The 18,750-nt window shown below is 38.7% G+C and overlaps 1 protein-coding gene across 1 annotated transcript in view; it reads right to left on the bottom strand.

The window, feature by feature from the left end:
• Positions 1-4,070: 4,070 nt before the first annotated feature.
• Positions 4,071-18,750, bottom strand: part of LOC136877578 (uncharacterized) — a 123,301-nt gene continuing 108,621 nt past the window's right edge. Inside the window, exons 5-7 of the mRNA XM_067151733.2 lie at positions 17,256-17,595; positions 6,334-7,203; positions 4,071-5,841 (exon numbers count right to left, since the gene is read on the bottom strand). Of these exons, the coding sequence (XP_067007834.2) occupies positions 5,780-5,841; positions 6,334-7,203; positions 17,256-17,595 (1,272 nt within the window). The 3' untranslated portion in view covers positions 4,071-5,779. The remainder of the gene's footprint in view (positions 5,842-6,333; positions 7,204-17,255; positions 17,596-18,750) is intronic.

Here is an 18,750-nt window from a genome sequence, read left to right as displayed (position 1 = left end):
ATCTCAGTCTTGCTTTCTGTATGTTTGTACTAACGGTTCTATATTTAGCTCTTCTCTGATTTTAATATTTTGAATTCTATCTCTTGTCTTTTTAACCGATGTTCTTAAAAATTTCATTTCTACTGCTTGGATCTTATTATCTTGTCTTTTATTAGTTACCAGTGTTTCTAGTCCGTATGGTAGAATTGGTATAAAATACTGTTTATATAATGTTAATTTCGTTCTCTTGGGTACTTTGTCATCCCATAAAAGCTCTCTGACCTGATCGAAAATATTGTACTGTTACTTAATCTGTTATTAATTTCAGGGTTGATTTCATTACTTCCATTAATAATGCTACCCAGATATGTAAACTGTTCTACATTCTCTAGCCATTCTCCATCTACGTTCACTTGGCTTCTCTCTATCTCTTTTCCACAGTGCATGACTACAGTTTTCTTTTTACTAATTACCATTCCAAATTCCAGACTTTTATTCCAAATGTCCAGTCTCCTTTATAATTCCTTTTCTCCCTTTCCCCAAATCATCTGCAAATACCAAAGCATTCATTTCATCATTACTGATACTTCGTTTTACACGTTTTATGATTTCATCCATCAATATAATAATAATGGTGACACTGCATTTCCTTGCTTGAAACCTTACCGGGCGAGTTGGCCGTGCGGTTAGGGGCGCACAGCTGTGAGCTAGCATCAGGGTGATAGTGGGTTCGAACCCCACTGTCGGCAGCCCTGAAGATGGTTTTCCATTTTCAGACCAGGCAAATGCTGGGGCTGTACCTTAATTAAGGCCACGACTGCTTCCTTCCAATTCCTAGGCCTTTCCTGTTCCATCGTCGCCATAAGACCTATCTGTGTGAGTGCGACGTACAGCAAATAGCTTGAGACCTTTTTTTTTTTGTATAAAATGTTTGAGTCATCACTCCCCACTTGTACACTGCTTTTACTCTCCAACATTTTTATCTTGTTAATTAATGATTTTGGTACATTTCTTTTCAGTAGGCATTCCCAAACATGTTTTCTCTAAACTGTATCATAAGCTTTTCCCAAATCCAAAAATACGAATGATTTCCTTGTTCCTCTCCAGATGCTTTTCCATTAATATTAGCACTGTAAATACCAAGTCTATTGTTCATCTATTCAGTCAAAGCCATATTGTTTTTCCTCTGTGTTTCTATTATATCCCTCAGTCTTTTGTCTATGACTTTCTCCATTATTTTTAGCCCATTTAATAATAGGGTTATACATCTATAATTTTCACATTTCTTCCTATTTCCTTTTATGAACAGTGGTACAATAAGCATTGAATTAGTCTTTTCCACTTGCTTTACCTCTGGTCATTGCTTTCACTGCCCTTTCAAGTTCCAACCATGTTATCGTGTTCTTTTCTTTTTCTCCATCCATTAGTTCCATTTTCTTATCTCCTTCTTTCTCCGAGCAGTCATCCTCATTATAAAGTTTTTCAAAATACTTTGCCATCACCTTCTGAAGACCCTTTTCATCATGGACTATGGATCCATCTTCCCTCTCTAATGCCTTGATTTTTTCTTGATTTTATTACTCAGTATAATAGTTTCCGATTTCCTTGACTATCTTGCTTTATTTTGTTGGTAAACTCTCCCCAACATTTCTCCTTGTCTTCCTTGATACTCCTCTTTACTTGTAGTTTCAATCTTTTGTATTCCCCATGTAACCTTTCTATCTTACTCTCATCCCTCTCATATGTTTTTTTGCTTTTCCTCATCCATTTCTTTCTTCACCTTGTTCCTTTCTTTTATTTCTTTTTCTTATTTTGTCTGTCCACCGCCGTGTCTCCTTTCCCTTAACCTTTGCTTTCCCCGCATAACTCAATTGCTGCTCCCACAAATGTCTGTCTTAAATTGTCCCACTCTTCTTCTCCACTTCGTATTTCCATGTTAGGCAACTTCCTTTTTATACAATCCTAGAATGCCATACTTTTATCCTCCTCCTCCTCCTCCTCCTCCTCCAAATTCCAAATCCTGATCTTCGGTTTCTTCATCAATACAATTTTAGGGGCTTTTAATGTTGTAATTCCACAATCTATGATCACCTTCCATATTTTCACTGCGGATTATCTTCGTATTCATGACGTATCTTCCCCATTCTCGGTCTGTTGTTATAAAATCGACGAGTGTTCCATACTGTCCATCCCAACTATATCGGCTGATCTTATGGTTATTCCTCTTCATAAACCTTGTGTTCTTTATTATCAGGTTATATCTGATACAAAAGTCCAACAGTTTCTCTCCATCTTCATTTCTATCGTCATACCCATGTGGGCCCAGAACATTCTCGTATCCCATTCTATCGGTTCCCACATGAGCATTCAGATCTCCCATTATCATGATCCCATCTCCAACAATATATGTTTCCAGTTCATTGAAGAACTCTTCTTTTCCTTCCACACTACATCGTGTCTGTGGAGCATACACCTGTATTATCTTCAGTAGTTCCTTGTTTACATGTATGTGCATTATTATAATTCTTTCATTTACATATTCAACTTCAGCTATTGGTTCGACATTGATTCATTACAAATCCCACTGCATTTCTTTTCTCTTTACTGTTACCCATCCAGTACAAGGTGTACCCCTTTCTTAGTTTCTTCATTCCTTTCCATTTTACTTCACTTAATCCTCCTTTAATACTACCGAGTCTTATTATATTTGTATCTGTGACTGCATTCATATCCATAAGAGCACTGGTACCAGTAACCGAGTATAACAGGTAATTAATTACACATTTATTGTAGTAGGGCCACTGCAGGCCTACTTGCATTGGCAGTGAGCATATATTTTTATAGTGAGATTGTTTTAATTAACGATATTACATTACAAGAAAGTAACAGGTTATATAATTATGTTAATTACCTGCTATTTATCGATATACTGTGGTCAAACAATGTTCATGTTTTGGAATAACAGGGAATAGATACGGTATATTTATACGTCTCGGTGCCAACTGGATCGCGCGTGACATATGCTGCTGGTGTGCATATTTCGTTAGAAATCCTCAAACAATGTCAAATTCTTCTGACTGTCCTTAAACACTACGAAACTGACACCCACATTTGCAAGATCTAGTCGAATACCAATTTCTCGCTGCATGGCAAAGAGCAGCTAATGGCAGCTGCATGGAAAGCAAAAATGCGATGCATTACTTGTGCGCATGCGCCTGACAGTCTAGAGAACACATCTAACACACAAAAACAAAGCAGTGCAAGGGGTGGTATCTAGTGTGTATTTATGAAATTTGATTAACGAACCAACAGTTAACAGTTCGATAAGCTAGCCGCTATTCCGCTGTGCAATACAGCATAGATTTATTGAGTTGACAGCTGTAATGAATCAATAACTATCGGACAGATATCTCACCATTCTAGAAACTGGCTATAAGTTAGATTAGGCGATTTTTTTTTTTTTTTAAATTACAATCGACTATACATTGCACCACCACAGATAGGTCTTATGGCAACGAGACAGGAAAGGGCTAGGAGTGTGAAGGAAGCGGCTGTGACCTTAATTAAGGTACAGCCCTAGCGTTTACATAGTGTGAAAATGGGAAACCAAGGAAAACCATCTTCAAGGCTGCTGACAGTGGGGTTCGAACCCACTATCTCCTTAATGCAAGCTCACAGTTGTGCGCTCGTTAAGAAAACAAAAACGCTTGTCTCAGAAGCCTCTAGAGTGATTCTGCTACAAGTTTGAAGAATGAAAGTGAACATGTTCACATAGTATTGAAATTTTAAAAATAACTAATGAGTAAGCCGTAGTATGGAAATCTGTGAAAATGCTAGTTTTGAACAAACTGATTGCCATTTCATACAGATTTTATTGTGTGCTTTCCCCCAGCTTTTACAAAAATCTGATATAACGACAATCTACTATAGGGAGTAAATTTTTCGTAGTTATGAATTCTCACTATAATGGACTGCTACTGTAAATGTAAGTTTACTTACAAAATTTTAGGACCATGTCTGGTCAAACAAAAGACATAAAAACCTGTTTTATAATCCTGAAGGACAATTAAAAAAAATACATAAACTGGCCGTTTCTATATTATTTATTTCAATATTTTTTTTAATACATAAAGGTAAAATGTTTAATGCACGCGATACAACTTAATTTACAAATATATTTCAATTTTTATAGCTTAACTGCGTATAATTATAATATATATATATATATAATATATTTACACATCACAAGTATTTAAAAACATTCTTACTAGCTAAATCTATTTTTGCATTTTTTAAATATTTTTTTATGTACAAACACTGACTTTCATGGGATCCTGAAACGCCCATTTGAGTAACACATCCAGATAACAATATTATTGATAACTTCATTGCTGCGTTGTATTCACATGCTGGAAGTACAAGTTCATTATTGAAAATCACAAGTTTCTATAAAACAAAACATTCTACATTTTGCTTTACCACCACTCATTCAACTGCTGACGATAACCGAAGGTTTTTCCAGTAATGGTTATGAACAAATTATAACAGAAATCAAAAGTTTTATGTTGTGATTACAAAAACCAATAATAACGAACATAAAAATAATGGTTATCATTCAGAGATCTAAAATGCGTGAATAAAAAACAGAAACAATCAAAATGCGTCTTTTTCTGGCACTGATATGGTTTCTAATAAATATATCCTTTGCAATTAAAACAATCTTATAAAACCAAATTCTTGAGGGCATATTTTGTGCATATTAAATTGAATTTCCAAAACACTCACTACTCTTTCAATGCAGGATACATACATTCGTTAAATTGCATTGTTGCTTATAAAACTACTTGGTAACAAGGAGTACAATCCTGTGACTATTTTTTTCATTCTTTCAGAAGTGAAATTTTCAAACAACACTTAAAATAACATCAGTAACAGTAGTATTGCTTTAACAGATACACAGGTCCAGAAATACTTTAAATACTGAGCAAATGGAAACAAATATTTTTTAAAAAGGAAAAAAAAAATATGCACACGATTACTAAACACAGTAAAAAAATTCCAGGACTGTTAAAAGTAAAATTATGCAAATATCACTTCTGATCACACATTAGCAAAAATTCTGCTGCTGTTTAACTGACTATAACACAGTTAAGAGTTCAAGAGACAACACTGTTTTAAGAAAATAAAACGTAAGAAAAACTGAGCAGTACCACATTCACTGGGGGGTTAATAATAACTTGGACTTATTTTTGCATAGATTAGACAGCTGGTGTGAGTACTGAACAGCCTGGTTGGCAACATAACTTCGTATGCACGACCAAGGAACACAGTTACACTTCCAGGCAGAAAAAACTGTTTCTGAATGATATTTTTATACATTTTTGATTTGTTAGTTTGGTCGGTATATGAATACACACACAACTTATTCCTTCTGCTCAAAAATGTTCTTTCAATTGTAATAAATCTTATATACACTCGCACACACGCTATTGATACAATACATTTACACGAATTTGTACATATCTTTTATATATATATATGTATATTTTAATATATAATTATGACATGGTTCATTTCACGCACGTTGCACCATTAAAGTCTTTTCTTAAAATAAAATTCCACCTAATAATCCCGTTCAGAACAATAATCACGATGAGGCATCACGTGAGCGCCCCTTAGCCGCCGTGTGAAGCAGTTTCCAGTACACGTACGAGCGAAAATGACGAGGTTCATTGCTCACCAGACAGGGCCCTGGAGCTGGAAACACCGGAACAAGTTTCTGGTAAGGCAACTGCTGGGGTCACTTCTCCGATGAACACTCTCCTGGTTTCTGGTATGGTGAGTAATCTATTCTATACTGACCTGAAATGAGACAGAAATATATATATTCTTTTTAAAGTTACTAAAAAACATAGACACCAGATTACAGACCAAGATCAACAGACAAACCATGGGAAGAGTGATTTCAGACGAGGAGAGAAAATCAAAATCCGAGAGAATGAAGAAGTACTGGGCTGAGAGAAAATCGAAAAATCCATTGTATAATTGACTAAAGTGGTCCAATGAAGGCCATAAAATGTAAAATAAAATAAATTAGCACACAAACGAACATTTCACATACTAAGGAATACTAACACACTTCTGGGGGTGACATCTTTTCTGGTACTGACGTGAAAATGATTACAATGATTCACAGAGGTGAGGGATAAAGACATGAGATGCACTTAACTTTCGAAGGAGAACCGGGGGAGCAATAAGAACATAAGGGGGGGGGGGGGGGGTGGAATATGAAGACCTCCCCTCCCTCCCTTGACACAAGGTGTTAAGCAAAAACCATACAAATTATCACCTTACCTGGCTTGGTCATTTCTTCCATGGTGGGTTCTTTGCAGTCTGTGGCATGATGACTTTGACTTCCACAGTTATAGCAGGAAAGCTTTGGTGGTGGAACTACAGTGGAATAGGTAACTACAGGAGTGTGAATGAAAGCTGTAGGCGGAGGCGGAGGAGGAGTTTGTGGGCACTGGTATTGGTACACAAGTTCCCCATTATGCGGAAAGGGGAATGTCGGTCTCATGTAACTACTCGGAGCAAACGTAGGAAAAATGGAACTACTGGAACGCAGGGCTGGGAAGTGGCCGTGTGGTAGGAATGCTGTGGTAGCCGAGTAAGGCACGTTGCTTTCTCCCGGCCGAGGCTGCTGCTGGGGGTTACTGCCACTGCCATTCCCACCTGTATACTGCGGGGGTGGGGGCTGCGTTGTCGAATTCACAGCAGAGTAATGTACCATCTCCGTTGGCACCAGGAACATTTTTCTATCTTCGTGTGGTGGTGTTGGCGGATGAGAGGTTCGAGTGGGAGGGGGTTGTGCCCCATTTACAGCCGGTCCATCTCGTCTACAGCTTGGCAGACTTTTGTGGTTGCCTTCCAATATTACCGTAGTTGGATTAGGTCCACGGCCTCTAGGCAACGTCTGAAGGCCAGGAGGATTCGATTTACTCCTCCCTAAACCACCAGGAAGGCGAGGCCTATTGTTATTGTTGTTACTATTATTGTTGTTATTATTGCTGTGGATTGTCTGCTGCTGCTGTTGAGAGGCACCATTACCCTCATCAACACCAGACGGTTTTTCCCCTGATTCTGGTATCCTTCGCTCCTTGTCCAAGCGGTCATCACAACCAGGACTCCATCGTTCCCCAGTACTTGCCTCTTTACCTGTGTAAACTAAAAAGAAGAAGCATTTTTTAAAATAACGAACACTCAAGCTACAAATAAATACAAAAGGTATGTTCAAATTCTGTGGAAGGTGCCTACATAAGATATATACTCATTTTTGGCAAATAAATTTGTATGAAAGAAGTAAAAGCATTTACACTAACATTTCTAATAAGGATGGCTGGATGGCTAAAGGTCTCTCCAACAGTACATGCAATCCTCACTTACATACAAATCTTAAAAATGGTTTCTGTCCAATATTAAATTATGATACAATAATCCTTACAAGATACCTCAGAGTTCTAAAGTGTGCTGGGTAGATACACCTCCGTCTGGTAAGTTTTCACATATTTATAACTATGAAATTGAACTAAACCAAGTGTAGTGAGTTGAAAAAATTCCACCTTACTGTATCAGCGAGATATATAGTATCTTCAACAGCTTTATTTCATATAATGCAAATTTTTAGCAAGTCTATTTCAGAAGTTTAGAAACAGAGAGCAATGCAATTCCATGAGAGGAAAATGATTTCATATTCAATATAACTTTTAGGACACAGTTAAAAAAAAATTAGGGGAACATGTTTTTGAACGTATGCCATGCTCCAAAACAATACCTCACACCCAGGTATATTAGCAACTAAACCTGTATGCTTTACCATTGAAGTATACAAAAGAACATCGATGGATTCGTGTTCACTTTCAGAACACACACCAGAATATCCAAACACGGGCGAAAACAAAGTTATAACAGTCCTCCAGGGTAGATTTTTATCACAGGTGGAGAGCTTCAGTATGGTGTATGTCCTCCATAAGCATTTATCATGGCTTGGTACCTACGTGGCATGCTCCGTATAAGTCGATGGATAAACGTTGCGGTATCGGGTCCCATTCTTCAATGAGAGCCTGTTCGAGGTCTTGCGAGAGTCAGTGGTGGAACAGGATGCTCATGAACACTTCTGTCAAGCCTATCCCACACATGCTCGATGGGATTAAGGTCGGGACTCACTGTTGGCCATTTCATCTCTTGAATGTCCAGTTCTCGCAAGACAGCTCTGGTGATGCACGCTACACGAGCCCTGGTATTGTCGTGCACGAGTACAAATTCAGGGCCAACACCATATGCAGCAACCAACACATACTGTAGCAGTATCTGCTCGATGTACCACGCAGTGGTAAGACTGCCACGACAAGATCCGTACGGCCATCAATACTGATGCCACCCTACACATCACAGAATCTTGTCCGAATCGGTCGCCTTCCTGGACAACATTTGGCATCTACTGCTCACCATGGCGTCTCCATACACGTTGACGTCCATCACGCTGTGTCAGGGGAAATCTGGACTCACGCTGCCAGTTGACGTAGGTTCGGGCAAACAGAAGGCGAGTTGCGCAATGTTGCTGCATTAAACGGGCTACTCAAACAGGACGTCTGGGTCGTAAGGACACTTCTCTTAACTTGTTCCTTACTGTCTGGTCAGACAACATGACTCCAGTGACCCTCCTGAGGTCTTGTTGCGGTTCTCTGGCAGTTGCTGAACAACACTGCAACGCACAGATGGTCAGATATCGGTCATCCTGTGGGGTTGTCATACGTCCATGACCTTGTCCAACCCTCCTTGTGAACTGGCCTGTCTCACTGTAGCGATTCCACAAGCGTTGAATAACTGACGGGGAGACATTGAGATCCACAACAACACGACCAAAAGTCCATCCTTCCTGGATCAAAATGACGGCCCTTGCGACTTGAACCTCGTTAATATGTCTCAAAGGAGGTGCTGGTTTACATACATGCTCAAATGACCGCAGTAGTCTGCGTACCCCACGACTACACATGGTGTAACAAACTCGTCACTTCACCGGCATCTACGAAATTCGCCATGCACATAACCTTTTTTCTAGTACTAATTTGGACTCACCCTCATCTTGATATACACCGTATTTTCTCTGTAACTGGGACTTACATACTTCAGTGAATATTTATTTGGACATCACATTCCTTGCACGAACTCCGCTCTATCCATCTCTACGATCTGCTATCTACTGACTACCTTCTTGCCTGCTGACGTCATACGACACCGCTTGGTTTGCTGAGCATGCTTCCGCAACATCTGGAATCTTCCAGACGTATTTCTCTTCATTATTTCCCCTCTACTCTACCGTATAAAAACCTGGCCTTTCTCTGGATATTTTGAGATGGACTTTAGCCTGTGTGGAGGGAGGAACACCAAACGTCGTCTCCATCCTTAGGGACATGTGCCTAGGAGTCTCCATTTTGGGGCAGTACTACGTATTTCATGATGAGGTACGACAAACTGTTAATTTATTTTCTGTAAAACTTCAAGTTGCACCAGGAACAATTTTCTTTCGAAATTCTGATAGGGAGCATGGCATTTCCAGGCCAATATTCCACTCACTTTTAAACTATTTAAAGTTTCCGTTGAAGAACTTAGTTACAACTCTCTTTCGAGCTGTGCATGTGCTGTATTTGGAACTCCGCGAATCCTACACACGCTCATACGTAAACAGTGCTTTGCCATTCGTGTTTGTAGGTGGTTAACTTTGAAAGTGACTGTCTTGGAACAGCTTTATTTGAATAATATTGTGATTTCGGCTTGCATAATAATTTTACTTGGTGTCAATTCATGCGGTAACTGATGCAGTTCTGATTCATATATTTGGACTTTACTTCGAAGATTTCTTGCTGTTGTTATTCTGATCTTGTAACTGTGTGTATCTTTTTTCTTATATTTCTTGTTACTCTTGGTTTCTCATCAGATAGGCGTATTTTTCCTTTTCCTTGCTTGTTCCTTTCCATTCCTGCTTTGTTCTTCCTCATTTGCTCTCTTTCCCTTTGATATTTTATATTGTATACAGATTCGAATTTTTGTATAACTGATTGGGAAAGTACCGCATTTGTATATTCTTCTTTTTGTGAAAATTTGTAAGAGGTTTGGTTTGTTTATTTCAATATATCTGTCTCCAAAAGTTTATTATGCTTTCTTATCTATTCTTCACCCGTCGTGACTAATTTCACTTGACACTCCCAGTTTTTTTTTAAATGTTCTTACGCATGATTTCCACTGCGCTATGTGCTAGTTCCTCTTGAATGCTATTATCTTGATAGTAGGAAATCTTTATTACCAAGGCCTCTATTCTCAATTTGACATAACTGGATGGCGTGAATACTATAACTTACCGATTTGGAAACTACTCTGTGTCGTCGATATATTGGGATCTGCCCTTTGTATTATTATTATTATTATTTTATATATATATATATATAACCCCATCGGGTTACAATGGAGGCACCACTATTCACTTTGTTTTGAGGGGTCACCTGAGAGTTTAATGCAGGGCTACACCTACAGATGGAGTATAACTTTGATTTGACATACCCTTGAGTAGCTAAGGTCTCAAGGTATGCTGTACAACCACTGGAACCCCATGTACCAAATTAACATTCACATACCAGACGTTACAAAACATGTTCCCCTAATTTTTTTGAAGTATGTATAAAAAACATATTTAATGCCAGAAAACATGGGAACTTCTTTTATGGTGGTAAAAGACTAATCTAACAACAAATGAAGACTTCAGTATACTGAGTTTTAACTTAAATTTTAACAAATTTTAACTGTTAGGTTCTTCAGTCTGTCAGAACTAATTTATGAATAAATAAAATTTAGGAAAAACCCTGAAAAAGAAAACAGTATACTGACTGTCGTTCCAAGAATTGAACAGTCCACTAACAAGCTGATGTACTAGGAAATCGGTACTGAAGTTTCTTGCAGTAAGAATTACGGATTTCATATTCTATTCCACCAGTTTTCAAATTTATTTGCTAATTTTTAGCCTGACGTGCTTCAGAGTTAGCTGGATGAAAACCAGTGTGGTTTGACCATTTGGCCACAATGAGAGCTGATGCCACCATCAGGATTTCTTGGTCCAATGTAGTTACAGGGATTAGATAAGGATGTAATCTTTCACCTTTCTTGTTCACAGTTTATATGGATCATTTGCTGAAAGATATAAAATGGCAAGGAGGGATTCAGTTGGGCAGAAATGTAACAAGCAGTTTGGCTTATTCTGATGACTTTTTTTTAATGGCAGACTGTGCTGAAAGCCTGCAGTCTAATATGTTGGAGCATGAAAAGGACGTGCAGCAAGTACTGTTATGAAAATGAGCATTTCCTAGTCTTAAGTGATGTCAGTAGGGCTGAAACCTGAAGACTGAATGACAGGTAGGGAATACAAAACTGGAACCGGTGGCTCATCTGAAGTACTAAGGGTGCGCATTCACCTAGGATGGTAGTATACTAAGTAAAACTGAATCAAGATGCAGCAAAGTTAATGCAGTGCGCTCACAGTTGCGACCAATAGTATTCTGAAAGAAAGAAGTTTCACAAAGTACAGAGTAACACACACACACTATGGATGGGTTTAATGAAAGTAAAAATTAGCAAATGGACTCTGTGGTGAATGTGAAAATAGTACAATCAAAAAACAACACAGAGACAAGGAAGTGCACAAAGAAGAATAAGATGTATACCAAGATAATGAAGGTGAATACTGCAGAGGCAAAGAACTAACAAAAAATTACCCAGAAAGGTAAGAATTTTGTTACTGTATTGTGGCATGGTGAGCCGCTGTGTCTGCCATGCCAATGTGCAACAACAGGAAGCACCGCAAGCTAGCCAGCTCCAACCACATGCTCATCACCAAGGAAGGCCCACCCTCTCCCTACTCCCGTCACAAGGCGGGGGAGAACCGCTTGCGGATTGGTCAGTGCCCCCTCTGCTGCTATCTGGATCATCCTGCTCACTCACTGGAGGCCTCTGGCATTATGGAACAATCTGGACAGCGCGCCAAGAGTATTTGCCTTCAGGAAGTCGCTGGGAGGCGTGTCCCTTCTGGAACCATCCAGATGGCGTGGGCCCAGGTATTTGTCGGGCACGACCTACGAGGATTGGTTCAGTTAGTTGGAGTATCAAGTTCAATGTGTGGACTCAGTGAGTTAGCAAAGAATGCAGTCAGTGTGTTGGTTACAGCCTGGGCTTAGGTGTCAAGTCTGTTGGAGTATCTGTCAGTTGGAGCCGAGGACTCGTTTTTGTGTGCTTGTCGCTGTGCGTGAGTGTCTTGGACCAGTTGCTGGAAGAGGAAGTGGCTTGTCCTGTGCAGCATGGAGGATGACTGGGTGCTGAGATGGGGCTGTGAGCAGAGTTCTACGGAGTGAGTGGACAGCGGATAACATTACAAACTGTGAGACTGACCGAAACCGTAGTGTTGGTGATCATATCTACAACTGTTTGATCTTAGATCAGAGACAAAATTCATCTTTGTTCACGCAAAATTCGGACATTTGTATTGTATAAACGTTAATCTGAGATCGATTCGCACTGAACTAAGATCAACTTTGGAGAAATTCCTCCGATCAAACTCTTTGATCTTAGTTCAAGGAGTAGTTTCCTAGTTGAGATACAAGAACAGCTGATCGTTAATAAAATATTACCTGTGTTGTTACAATAAATGGTTCAAAAATACACTGAAGTCTAACTTCATACATTGCTAACTATAGTTGTCCGTATATAGGCAATATTACACTTCTTTTACTGCAGTGTAATGTAATAATCCTATAACATAACCTCGATAAATTGCTTACGTTATTACCTTATCTCGTTCGTATTTTACAGATGTCTGATTACTCTGATTTCTCAGATATATCTTCTGATGATAATGATTAATTTCGTCGGGCTCCCTGCGTGTTCTGTGAAAGAGGAAATCCAATGAGAGAATTGAGTGATAAGAAATTTAAACTGAGGGATCGCTTGGGAAAAGATACCGTGGATCAACTAGAACTCAGGTTGCGTAATATTCTATTTAAAGCTACTCAACAAATCTTTGTCTCTAATGCACATGTTATCACTAACTTTGAGATTCTTTGCCACGGGAAGTTTTCAGTTAGCCGTTGGTGATTTACTGCATATAGACGCAGCGACAGTCTGCAGAGCCATTCATCGTGTATCTAAACTTATTGCTGCGTTGAAATGAGAGTTTATCAAAATGCCTTCCGAACAAATTGACGTGAGGAAAATCATGCGTGATTTTTTCGATGTACAGCACTTCCCTGGTGTTCTAGACACTACAGATTGTATCCACACACCTATAAAATCTCCTAGGGGTGATAACGCAGAAATTTATAGGAATCGTCATGGGTGGTTTTCGTTAAATGTTCAAGTTATTTGTGATGCTCGGCTCAGGTCCCTAAATATCATAGCAAGATGGCTAGGATTTGCTCACGATGGCAATATCTTCATTAATTTATGACTGCATGCTCAGTTTGAAACAGGATACATTCCAGAAGGCATAGGCTTACTCCTGGGAGACAATGGCTATCAGTGTTGTCGTTACCTGCTGACTGCAGTACTTCATGTTCATGCCAAAACAGCTGCAGAGCAAGCTCATGATCGAGCCCATAAAACAACCAGGTCAGTAATAAAAAGAACATTTGGGGTTATGTAAAGCTGCTCCCTTGTCTCAGTATGGGGCTAAGAGTGAAGTTACCTCGTGTTTTTTTTTTAGAATTGACTTCACGTCGCACCGACATACATAGGTCTTATGCCGACGATGGGATAGGAAAGGCCTAGGAGTGGGAAGGAAGCAGCCGTCTCTTTAATTAAGGTACAGCATCAGCATTTGCCTGGTGTAAAAATGTGAAAACACAGAAAACCATCTTCTGGGCTGTCAACAGTGGGGCTTGAACCCACTATCTCCCGGATTCAAGCTCACAGCTGCGTGCCCCTAACTGCATGGCCAACACGCCCGGTACGATTTAAACTAGGGCATCCTTGTCCTCCTTGGAAATATTAGAATGGTCCCTTTTCTGCTTCATTTCAGTCATTTCTCTTTCTTTCCTTTGCTTGGCACACGGAATACGAAGGAAAAGAGATTCACACTGCTCAATGCGACTCCCAACTGTTTCTGCGCTGTTGCCAAGTGCTCACATATGCGCTGGGATCAAAAATGAACTTAGCTGATCTTAGATCAGTGTTATACAACAAGACACCGGTCTGATCTTAGATCATATTCTGAACTTAGATTAAAACTCCAGTCACTGATGTTTATACAATCGGCCCTATATGAATTAGTGTAAATGAGAGAGAAAGCAAAATGTGTAATTGTGTGCATATGAGTAAAAGTTGTGAGCTCGGCAATCCTGTGTGTTGATGTGTACTTTCATAAACTAGATAATTCTTTTTTTTTGCTATTTGCTTAACGTTGCGCCGACACAGATAGGTCTTATGGCGACGATGGGATAGGAAAGGCCTAGGAGTTGGAAAGAAGCGCCTCTACGCGCACGGCCAACTCGCCCGGTAGATAATAAATTTTAGCAGTAAAACGCTACCAGATTCTGTACTTATTCATCTACCCAGCCAACAATTTACAGTATTAAAGAAATCACTATTGGTATGATGGGTGTTTTATATAGTTTGAGTTTTGTCTCTTTATCGACCGTTGAAGTGGACCAAATGGGTTGTAAGTGCTGAAAGATTTCTGAGGCTATGCCAATTCTGTAGCAGACATCTAAATCCACATTACCATCTTGCACGAGACTCTACTGAGGTAAATGAATTATTTCATTTGTTTGATTAGCTGGTGCCCAATGGTGATTGGTGTGATAGTACAGCGATTACCAGTCGATACGGCTTTTGTTTTATCAACATTAACACGTAGTCCAACTTTTCCAGCCTCGACGTCCAAGCTGTTAATAATTTCTTGTAGAGAGGTACCAGTTTCCGCCATCATAGAAGAAAAGATAAAAAAACCCGGACATTTCGGAAAGTATGAAAAGCGAAGGCAGCCACAGTGAAAACACACGACATTAAGTTATGCATCAACCATAACAACAGCAAATCGATTTGAGAATGTAGTGAATTCAGAAGAAGATAATCTAGTGGAATGTATGGGAGAGTTCTCATAAGCAGAGTACACCAAATATCTTGGGATGCAGAAGGACTAAGGAGGTTAAGACCAGAACTTTTGTTGTGCTGGGAGACTTGGACAGGAATGTATGAATATGGAAAATTCAATTGTATACTGCTGTCCAGAGATCCATGTTGGTCAACTTACTCTTCAAAGAGTTGATGCCTACCCTCCTGCTGAAGCTGGGAAGCAGAAACGAGCTTATCAGGGGCTGAGAAGATATACAGTAGATGTAGAAGAACTAGGATCCATGACGAGAGAGCCTATTTCAAAATGGCAGTGTATGAAGATGTGGAGATTGTCTTTTTGTGTTTTCATGTTTGTCCTTGTGTCCTTTCTGTTGGTCTCTCTTCCTACACTGAATTGCCACTGTGTTCATCCTATTATGTGTTTTTTCTTGTTCTTATCTTTCTATATATGATTTGATTTGACAATTATTTGCTCCTTTCCAATACTTATACCGCACTACCACCTACAATCACTCTCTCGCAATCTCAGCTGTTAAGTCATGGATGTGTTTCCTCCCAACATTTGGGACACGACTTCCTTTAATAATAATAATAATAATAATAATAATAATAATAATAATAATAATAATAATAATAATAATAATAATAATAATAATGGTTTTACGTCCCACTAACTACTTTACAGTTTTCTGAGATACCATGGTGCCGGGAATTAGTCCCACGGGAGTTATTTTACATGCCAGTAAATCTACCGACACAAGGATGACGTATTTGAGCACCTTCAAACACCATCAGACAGAGCCAAGATCAAACCTGCCACGTTGGGCTCAGAAGGCCAGTGCCAGCATTTATAGGCATTATATATTAAAACAGGCAAACATCCACAAAATTGTCTATGCTGCACACGACCCTAAGACCCCAAAATGAAATTACATTAAATCTGTAATGTGTTTGTAAAAATAAAGCATAAGCATTTTGACTAACATCAAGTCTCCAGAAGTAACAATTTGTGATGACATTCATTGTTAACTGAAAATTAATTCAGCAATAATGAATTGTTCATCAAAATGAACCATTAATTATAGACAATATACATGTCTTTTCCAAAGGTCCTTTATAAATACATACAAAGAATAATTTGACATGAATAATTTACGAGAGCAAAAATTATTGCACTAACTGAACACGTAACTATACTCCTCCTGAACAGTTTCCTAAATCTCATGCCCATCCATTGGATAGCAATGAAAATTAATAATGAAAACAATTTCACTGCAGATTTTGGTGATATTCATACCATCAAAATCAATAGTTATCAAGATCTTTTGTACAAAATAAACTAGTGTTAATTGTTTCTCTCTCCAATTCTTTTGAATTTTTTGTTCCTCTAGTTAGGCAAATGCTTTTTTAAATGTCATTTTTAATGTTTCTAAGTAATGTGTGAAATTATAATATCAATCTGATCATTCAAGGCATAGTAACTGGAATGCTAGAATAACTTTTGAAAACATCTTGCAACCATCAACAACATTCTGAATTAAAGGAACTTTCTACATTGAATGGAAATCTTTGAGTAATGCAAAGGGAATGTGGATTTCTGTTAGAATCCTGAGAGACTATTACATTTTCAACGCTTCTACGTTCGACAGAATTAATACTGCCACGATTACCTGACATGTTATCAAATTATTCTTAACCACCACCACCACCACCACCACCACCACCACCATCAATAAGAAGAATTGGTTAATTCTATCCTTGAAATGCTTACAAGACATCTGATTACTAGCACTCCTTTCATGAACAAAATAACCAACATTAGAAACAATAGTACAGCTTGTAAATAAACTAGCACTACCTGCAAATGTAATATTAGTTCAGAATATCACAATGGAAATAAACCAATGATGAGAGAAACGCATTTCTGACTTGAATATATAAAGCTACTGTTGTACTTGGTATTGCATGAGAACGAAACAACTGTGACCATTACAGAATTGTGAATCAGAAAGAAACTTTAATATGACCAACTGTATTTATGTAGCCTAAGGACACTTATTTGTTCCTTCCCAGTATTTGTATTTAGGTTAAAGTTCTTTAGCACTTACCTCTATCCCAGTGCAGTGTAGTGGGCATAGATGGGGTGTCAGGTGGGGAGTGACTGGTGCTGGAACTATCTGATGCACTGCTACTGTGACTTCCATCCAACCTAAGACTGCGCATACTGTGGTTCATGCAGTAGATCTGCTGAGCCTGGCCATGTTGCTGCTGGTAACGGGCTGCAGATGCAGACACAGGCACTGCTATGCAGGTGTAACAGGGGCCTGTTGGTGGAGCAGCCAGAAGGGGAGGAGGAGGAGGATACATCACTGGCGCACCCTCCATGGGGATGCCAGTGTATCTCCTCACTACCGGGCCTGCACTCTGAGTTTTTCTCTCCGCAATGACCTGAAAGCCGATCAGCATTACCCTCCCTATATCCAACACCATAATCATGCAACTAAACTACTGACTTTGCTTGTGATTTGAACGAGCCAATGTTACATAACACTATACCAGGAACCTGCTGCATACTAAATGAAAGATCTAAACCAACTGCTTTGCGGTGGTACAGGATTTGTACCAAAGAATATTTCGATCGTCTTGTTCAAAAAAGCTAGTTCTGAATTATATGAGATTGAAAGTTTACGTATGTCTCTATAAAATCAGACGTTCTTGGTAGCTTCTTATTCTTTTATCCTTCTAAGCCACTGTAGAAAAATAACAACACACTGTTCCTGTTTAAAACTATTATATTTCAAAAAGGTGTAGTTGTGAAAAGTTCAACACTACAATTTTAGATATTTCTATGGTAATTTTTTGGTTTAGTTTGGTTTTGATTAGCGATACGACTTACTGCAGTACTCAAGCAAAGAGAGCTTGAAAAATGGAGGAGAATGATAGAAATAACTCAAAATTGACAATTTTTGATATGTCACACTTTTGAACCAGACGATCGATTTATTATAATAGTTTAATTTTAAAGACAAGTACAGTAGAATATGCAGTTATGTAAGAGCATAAATTTTCTTTCAATAAACAGAAATACAGTAAGCACAGTGAAATGAATACAATAAAATGATGAGCACTAAAAAGGAACTGAGAACATCATTCTTTAACCTATAAAGGGTGTGTAAGTAACCAGCATAACCTATGATAGTATCCTTAATAGTTAACAAGAATTATCTCAAGAAAGCTTGTAGTTTTACCACACTAGTGGTACTATGATAATAGCCACAGAATCTCCAATTTTACATGGAATTAGAACTACAGAGACATCACTTTTCATTTCAAAAATTCCACACACATTTGCTCCCATATGGTAGTAGAAAATTGTAAATACTTAAGTCTACTTCTGCAGTAGATACCCTAATGTGTGCTTGACTGAATCCAAGCATTACAGAGTGAACATGCCAGAAAGACCCTGTTAAGACATGCAATTATAAGTAGTTCCTTATCAAAAGGGAAGAAGCAAAATCTGGACTGAAGACAAGGCAATACTACCAAATAGTTCATTTAAATAAATCAGGCAAGCATCAATTTAGAGAGGAGCGGTCAAAGGCT

This window comes from Anabrus simplex, chromosome 7 (assembly GCF_040414725.1).
Source record: "Anabrus simplex isolate iqAnaSimp1 chromosome 7, ASM4041472v1, whole genome shotgun sequence".
NCBI lineage: Eukaryota > Metazoa > Arthropoda > Insecta > Orthoptera > Tettigoniidae > Anabrus > Anabrus simplex.
The sequence above is the reverse complement of the archived record's forward strand: the minus strand, read 5'-3'. Positions and strand labels throughout refer to the sequence as shown.